The sequence below is a fragment of the Miscanthus floridulus genome, unplaced genomic scaffold (genome assembly GCF_019320115.1).
Source record: "Miscanthus floridulus cultivar M001 unplaced genomic scaffold, ASM1932011v1 os_1056_1_2, whole genome shotgun sequence".
In the NCBI taxonomy this organism is placed as follows: Eukaryota; Viridiplantae; Streptophyta; class Magnoliopsida; order Poales; family Poaceae; genus Miscanthus; species Miscanthus floridulus.
Genome location: NW_027097493.1, coordinates 34,365 through 42,064, shown reverse-complemented (window position 1 = coordinate 42,064; position 7,700 = coordinate 34,365). Strand labels below are relative to the sequence as shown.

General features: G+C 45.0%; 2 protein-coding genes across 2 annotated transcripts; one reads left to right on the top strand and one right to left on the bottom strand.

The window, feature by feature from the left end:
• The first annotated feature begins 371 nt into the window (after positions 1-371).
• LOC136533658 (putative cyclin-F2-1) lies at positions 372-779 on the top strand. Its single transcript, XM_066526205.1, has one exon. It carries the CDS (start codon positions 372-374, stop codon positions 777-779), a length of 408 nt encoding a protein of 135 aa, XP_066382302.1.
• Positions 780-946: 167 nt separating this feature from the next.
• On the bottom strand, positions 947-3,237 carry LOC136533657 (uncharacterized). The gene is made up of 4 exons (XM_066526203.1): positions 2,966-3,237; positions 2,563-2,653; positions 2,162-2,490; positions 947-2,060 (listed from the first exon to the last, which is right to left on the bottom strand). Exons 1-4 carry the CDS (start codon positions 3,235-3,237, stop codon positions 947-949), a joined length of 1,806 nt encoding a protein of 601 aa, XP_066382300.1.
• Between the last annotated feature and the right edge of the window lie 4,463 nt (positions 3,238-7,700).

The following is a 7,700-nucleotide window of genomic DNA, read 5'->3' as shown; positions in this document are numbered from 1 at the left end:
TCCCTCGGTTCTACCCTAGATCAATCCTATAGTTCTAACACCTACGACTATGACAGCGACGACGACGACATCGGCACCAGCCTCTAGGCCTTGGAGACAGATGCTAGGCAGCGGCTGTCGCCGGGCTGCACGGATGCCGTGGCGTGTGCCGCGCTGGTCCCGTGGATGCATGACTTTGCCCGGCACTTCAGCGTCGGCCAGGACGTGCTCCACCGTGCTATCAGCTACCCCGACCGTTTCCTCTCGGCGAGAGCCATCATGGCCACAGGCGCCGATGACATCGACAACGCCGACTACCAGCTTTGTCTCCTGGGGCGACGGCGGTCTACACCGCGTCCAAGTACGAGGACAACAGGGACACTGCGCCGAGGATGATGAACACGAGGGACATCGCCACCTGCTGCGGGTTCGCGGTGAGCCAGGAGGTGCTGGACGTGGAGCGCTCCCTGCTCACGGCGCTCGGGTACCGGCTCGATGGGCCCACGGCGCACACGTTCGTGGAGCACTTCACGAGGAGGCACGTCGACCAAGAGGTGCGGCGCAGGGCGCACGCCATCGCCGACTCATCTCTGTTCGACCACCGCTGCGTGAAGCTCCTGCCGTCCGCCATGGCGGCGGCCGCAGTCCTGCTTGCGAGGATGTGCCTGGAGCCGGCGCCGCACGCCCGCGAGCAGGTGCGGAGGTGGAGCAGGGACCTTGAGGGGATGACCGGGTACAAGCCCATGGACATGTACGATGGACTGGACTGCATGTATAACACGTTGCCTGTGTTAGATTGATCTCTAATCCTAAACAGCCCCGACCCTGTCAAATTATAGACCTGGAGCGAAGCCACATGCGATGGGCCCCTTAATATAAGTCTAATAATATAATTATAATTTTAATAAGTGTAATGCATAAAAAAATTCTTATGAAACAACAAAAAAGTTATACATCTTATATTATCTTAAAAATTTCTTCTAACATTTGCTGCTGCGAAGTCATTGATGATGGCCTCAATATCAATTTCATCTAATAATTTCTTCTCGATGCATAAAGTTGCCAAACCATTTAATCTTTCTTGGGACATTATAGACCTCAAATAATTCTTCAATAATTTCAGCTTTGAAAATGTTCTTTCAGCTGAGGCCACAGTCATAGGCATAGGGAATAGGATTCGATAAGCAATAGAAATATTAGGATAACAATCCACTTCTGTGACAAACTCAAAAATCTCCATAACAGGCATTGGCTTATCTGGCAGAGTAGATTGCATAACAGCTAACTCAGAAATCATGTCATTTATATCAACATTCGATGAACCATCTAAAGAGAAAGTTTTTACAAATTTAATGCAATGGTCTTTTAGATCAGCACCATCCATTGCCTTCAAGGATGTTGAATTCATTAGAAATCCGAATTTTTCATTGAATGACTGTAGTTCTTTAAATCTGCTTTTCAATGAACTAATTGCCATATCAACCATAACCAAAAAATAAAAAGTTTCAAAATCCTTCTCAGCTTGCAAGATAGCTTCATTGCATTCAGTTTCATCAAATTGTTTCTTCCTAACAGAACGACGCTTTACTGGAAATAATGCCTCTACTCCCATTTCAAGTGCTATTTCTGTGGCAGCAACCACACTATCAGCAAACCCAGTATTTCTGTAGTTCTGAAAGTAATTCACCATAACTTCTATATGCTGCAAGGTAGAATCAACGCACATGGATGGTGATTGCAACTTCTTACTAACAATATTTACAGAGTATAAAATGTCATGCCAAATAACCATACCAAGTATGAACTCAAAGCTGCCAAGCACGTCATATAAATTTTTTGCATCACTTCTATCCTTTGGTTCAGTATCTCCATCCTCACTTAGCCACAACAAAGCTGACCTTAGTTGAGGAGCTTGATATCTAATTGCTCGGACACTTTTGATGCGACTCTCCCAACGAGTATTGCTTAATGATTTCACAGTCAAATCTGGAACATGTTCAAGCAAAACATTCCATCTTTTGGTAGAACCTAAAAATAATACATATATCCTCTGCACAATTCCAAAGAATGAAATAGCTTTACTGCATGATTTAGCCATATCACAAAGAGTGAGATTAAGACTGTGGCATGCACATGGCATATACAAAGCCCTTCGATTTATTTCACGCAAACGACTTTGTACCCCTTATGTTTTCCTTTCATATTAGAGCCATTGTCATAACCTTGACCTCTAATATCATCAACATTAAGGCCAAATGATTTGATGGAGTCAACTAATACATTGAAAAGCCCCTCACCAGATGTGTCATCCACCTTCATGAAACCAAGAAAGTACTCCCCAATTTTTATTTTCTCATCAGACATATCAACACATCGAACCAACAAGCTCATTTGTTCTTGGTGACTCACATCTGGGGTACAATCAAGAATAACTGAGAAATATTTGGTCTCTTTAACAATCTTTATGATGGAGCTTGTAATTCTAGAAGCCATAAGTGAAATCAACTCATTCTGAATTTTATGACTAAGATAATGATATTGTAGCTCTTTGTTTTGAATGCGTCTAAGGTGGTCTTGCATTACCAAGTCAAATTCAGCAACCATCTCACAACAAGCTAAGAAATTACCGTTCACATCATTGTAAAGTTGCTCACTAGATTCTCTAAAAGCTAAACTGCATTTACCAAGAAACTTTACAATGGCAACAATTCTTAGTAGAACTAGCCTTATGCGTTCTTTCTCCTTTGTGATTTGATGTTGCAACTCCTTGTCAATTGTTTCATGTTTGCTTAATCTAACTCTCAATTCATTCCAAGAGTTCATGTTGGTCATATGATCCACGCTAACTTCATGCTCTTTTAGTCTTTCACTAACATGGCTCCAATCTCTAAAGCCACCATGCCCCAATGAACTCTTGCGGTTACTAGAACCAAACAACGTACAACAAAAGCAAAACACTTTGTCAACACTTTTTGAATAGACCAACCATTTCCTATCATGTACCTCGCCATTGCTCATTTTCCTAGAATAATGAGTGTATGCAAAACGTCTTGATCTGGCATCCATTGGAAACACAATATTTTCTTCTCTAATAGGCCCCTTCTCCACTAATATGTCCCTTGCTTTGTTATCAAGATTGTCCCAATTTACTGGATCATACATATCAATAGTAAAAACTGGTTCTTCATCAGCACGAGTAGATTCCGTCGTAGGAGAATTAAATATGGGCTCATGGTCACTCACATTATTATCATCCATGTCGATGCCAACATTATCTTCTATACGGCTTTGATCTTCTTATTGCGTAGTTTGATCCTCCACAGCAACTATTGCCCATTCATCTGAATTTCTTGTAGTGCTTGTATTGCTCTTAAAAAATTTATGAATAGATCCCTTTTGTGATTCTTTCAAGGCCTCTGTCCTTCACTTCTTTTTTCTTTTTTCACTTCCAGATGAATGTTTTTTGGGCAACATGACTTCACTGTATATTCAGACAAGTAGTAAGTAATTAAAAAAATATGCCATACTAAATTTTACATGATTGCTACACCATATGGGATTCCTAAACCCGAAATGTAAAGAAGTATAAAAAATAAAGCCTTAGGGCAAGGGCTAGTTTCTTACCTCCGTATACGAAAACCAGCAGGAATAGACAGAGTGCCGCTGGCCGCTCGCACTCGCCCGGAGTCGTGATTCGCAAAGATCGCCAAGACACACCGCGCACGGGATCGCTCGCTGCTCGCAGCCTCACATAGTCGCACGGGAGTCGCTCACTCGGCACTCACGCAGGAACAAAGTAGCGGCCACGTGGTGGAAGGGCATGGGACGGGAGTCGCGGATGTGGAAGGCAACGCGGAGTCCTATCTCGTACAGTCGTACGCCTGGTTCTCCTGTTCGCCTGTTCCTATGGGTCAAATACTACTACTACTTACCTATTTGGGGTTGGGTCCCCTGGCCTTGAGGGCCCAGTGCGGCGGCCCAGCTCGAACCCCCTAGGGCTAGGCCTAATCCTAAACTAGGCCTAACGGCTTAGTTGGGCCTTTGATTCGTGCCCTGGTCAGGAGCGTCCAGCCCACTATGGCTAGAGGGCCCCTGTCACACTGCGCAATAAATAAGGGTGGGGCCAGTGGCTCTAGACACAAGGTTCGCCTGAGCCGAGCTCCCCACCGACAAACCCTAACCCAATTAGAGAGGGGCGCAGCCAATGATGAGAAGCCACCAGCTGCGCCGCCACCGGTCGCCACCACGCATCACCGTCACCGTCTTCACCGACCGTCGCTACCCTCGCGTAGACACCGACACAACACCCATGGCCGACGCATCTGGATCAAAAGCCTACGATGGTCGGTAACCTAGCACTACTCCTCCCTCTAATCTCTGTTTAGTTCATGTACTAGAACATGTTATCCATTTATAAGATGTGCCCGGCTAGATCTATGACTATGTGATTAGAATAGATTAACAATGGTACCAAAGCCTCGTTTTCTAGGTTTTTTAGATCTAGAACGGGTGAACGACAAGAAACAGATTAGATCCGTTTGGATCTAAGAAGAGAAGAGGGTCACCGAACCCTAACCCTAATTGGGTGAAGAAACAAGTAAGACAGAGGGCTCGGGTTTTAGAAAAGAACTCGAATCCGAGCTCAAACCCATAAAGAACAGCACAGGGAAAATAAACAGTGAAACCCTAACCCGAAACCTAATCAAACCCTAACCCTAATCCTAATCGATGAAACCCAAGAAGAGGAACAAGATCCACAAGGGGAAGAAGGGGAAGGGAAAGAGGCTTACCATGCCGATGCCATCACCGCCGTCGTGCGGGAAGCACCGCTTCACCGGTTCACGAAAAGAAAGCGCCACTGTCGCTCAGGCACGGCCTCCACGGGCGTGGTAGGGCACCGCCGCTAGGCCACTTGACGGCGACACGCTCACCCATTGGGGAGCGCACACGCCGGCGAGGGGGCCGGTGACGGCGCCATGCTCCACTACGTCTCTCGGTCGCTCGCCATCGCTACGCTGAGAGAGGAGATGGAGGGAGTCAAAATGAGTTAGGGTTTTGGGGAAGGGCGCTGCATCACTGTTTTTGATCGGCTGATTTCACCACACTGCTGTCGGATCGGAGTGAATGACACCGGTTGATCGGGCCAACATGCGGCCCAAGCGGGCGAGCGTGCCGCGTGGCTTTTCCATCCCAAGCCCACGTTGCGGCCTAGGTGCGGGCAGCGTGCGTGCAGAGAAGTAGGCCAGGCCGCTTTCTTGGTCCGGCCGAAGGAACAATACTGATTTTATTTTTCCAAAAACTTTTGATACATATTATGATGAATTTCAATTGAATTTTGATGTCCAACTCTGCACAATTTTGATCCAACGACAATTTTGTTCAGAGAAAAGTACAGTACTATAAAGTTTCTAGAAAAATAATAATGAGAATATTTACGTTTTCCGCTGCATATTTAAAGTTGTTATTTTTATTATTAAATTTGAACCAACGGGAGAATTTAATTTTGAAAAAATAGATATGTTTTTAGTTTATTATAATATTGTTATTATTCTGACCAACGTTGATTAATGGCAATATTATGATGTTATTTATGAGTTGTCATGCATTAATTCTATTTCTCCCCAACGGTGATGTAGAATTAGTGTAGAGGACAATTGTATGTTTTAATTTTGACCAACGTTGGAACTAAGGCATGCAATTGTTATTATTATGTTTATGTTCTCACTCCATATGAATTGTGTTTTCAGGCGGATACAACTTGATGGGTTGTATCAAAGAGATCCCCACTCTCAAATGTGACAACTACATAGAGTGAAAGAAAAAGATTGACCCAACCTTCATCTTGGCTGAGGTGGACTGGGTAGTCACCTCACTGTGTCCCACTAAGCCTGTGACACCAGTGAGGGAGACAAACGAGACTGATGTCGCTTGGTGAAAGGTCCAAATGGCTAGAGGGGGGGTGAATAGCATAATAAAAATTTCTACAACAACACTTAACAAATGGTTAGACAATTATGAGGCGAAGCAAGTGTTGCGCTAGCCTACTCAAAATCCAAGCCACCTACCACAATTCTAGTTTAGATAGTATCTATTGACACAATATCTATGACACTACTCTATGTTAGTGTGTTCTCAAAGGCTAACTAAAGAGCCACACCAACCAACCAAGCAAGCTCTCACAACTAGCTACACTAAAGAGCTTGACAACTAGTTTGTGGTAATGTAAAGAGAGTGATCAAGAAGATTATACGGCCGTGTAGATAAAGGAACCAATCAATCACAAGGAAGAATAACAATGAAGACCAATCACCTCAAAATCAATGATGAACACAATGATTTTTACCGAGGTTCACTTGCTTGCCGGCAAGCTAGTCCTTGTTGTGGCGATTCACTCACTTGGAGGTTCACGCGCTAATTGGCTTCACACGCCAAACCCTCAATAGGGTGCCGCACAACCAATACAAGATGAGGATCATACAAGCCACGAGCAATCCACTAGAGTACCTTTTGGCTCTCCGCCGGGGAAAGGTCAACAACCCCTCACAATCACCACGACCGGAGCCGGAGACAATCACCAACCTCCGCTCGATGATCCTCGCTGCTCCAAGCCATCTAGGTGGCGGCAATCACCAAGAGTAACAAGTGAATCCCGCAGCGAAACACGAACACTAAGTGCCTCTAGATGCAAACACTCAAGCAATGCACTTGGATTCTCTCCCAATCTCACAAAGATGATGAATCAATGATGGAGATGAGTGGGAGGGCTTTGGCTAAGCTCACAAGGTTGCTATGTCAATGAAAATGGCCAAGCATATGAGCTTCAACCGGCCATGGGGCTTAAATAGAAGCCCCATGAAATAGAGCCGTTCTACCCCTTCACTGGGCACAACGTGGGGTGACCGGACGCTCTGGTTCGATTGATCAGACGCTGGCCCTCAGTGTTCGGTCACATGATTCAAATACTATTCATCTGATTTCAATGGTCATCTGTTGACCGGACGCAGCGCACAAAACTGACCGAATGCTCAGCCTTCAATGTTCGATCGTTTCTAGTAAGGTTTTGGAAATGATTTTCTTCGACCGGACGCATCCGGTCATGCTTGAACGGACCCTGCCAGCGTTTGGTCACTCTATGACTTTTCTCTATGCTGCCTGACAACAGGACCGGGCCCTAGACCTTAGCGTCCGATCAGTCCAAGACCTAGCGTCCGTTCAGAGATCAACACTGGCGTCTTCACTGCCACACTTGACTAGATGCGCCGGTCCCTTTGAGACCAGTGTCCGGTCACCTTGTGACCAGCGAGACTAACTCCTTTTCACCTCTAGCTTCTTCACCCTTGCTCAAATGTGCCAACCACCAAGTGTATCACCTTGTGCACATGTGTTAGCATATTTTCACAAACATTTTCAAGGGTGTTAGCATTCCACTAGATCCTAAATGCATATGCAATGAGTTAGAGCATCTAGTGGCACTTTGATAACTGCATTCTGATATGAGTTTCACCCCTCTTAATAGTACGACTATCAAACCTAAATGTGATCACACTCTCTAAGTGTCTTGATCACCAAAACAAAATAGCTCCTATGGTTTATACCTTTGCCTTGAGCTTTTTGTTTTTCTCTTTCTTCTTTCCAAGTCCAAGCACTTGATCATCACCATGGCATGATCTTCATTTGCTTCACCACTTGGAATGTGCTACCTATCTCATGATCACTTGATA

What these genes read in the sequence shown, in the direction of transcription:
- LOC136533657 (XM_066526203.1), bottom strand. Translation starts at nt 3,237, where the DNA reads ATGGATGATAATAATGTGAGTGACCATGAGCCCATATTTAATTCTCCT. An exon ending in GAGGTACATGATAGGAAATG is followed by an intron (nt 2,654 to 2,965) that starts GTTGGTCTATTC and finishes TGGTAAATGCAG; the next exon opens with TTTAGCTTTTAGAGAATCTA. An exon ending in ATGAAAGGAAAACATAAGGG is followed by an intron (nt 2,061 to 2,161) that starts GTACAAAGTCGT and finishes TAAATCATGCAG; the next exon opens with TAAAGCTATTTCATTCTTTG.
- LOC136533658 (XM_066526205.1), top strand. Translation starts at nt 372, where the DNA reads ATGATGAACACGAGGGACATCGCCACCTGCTGCGGGTTCGCGGTGAGC.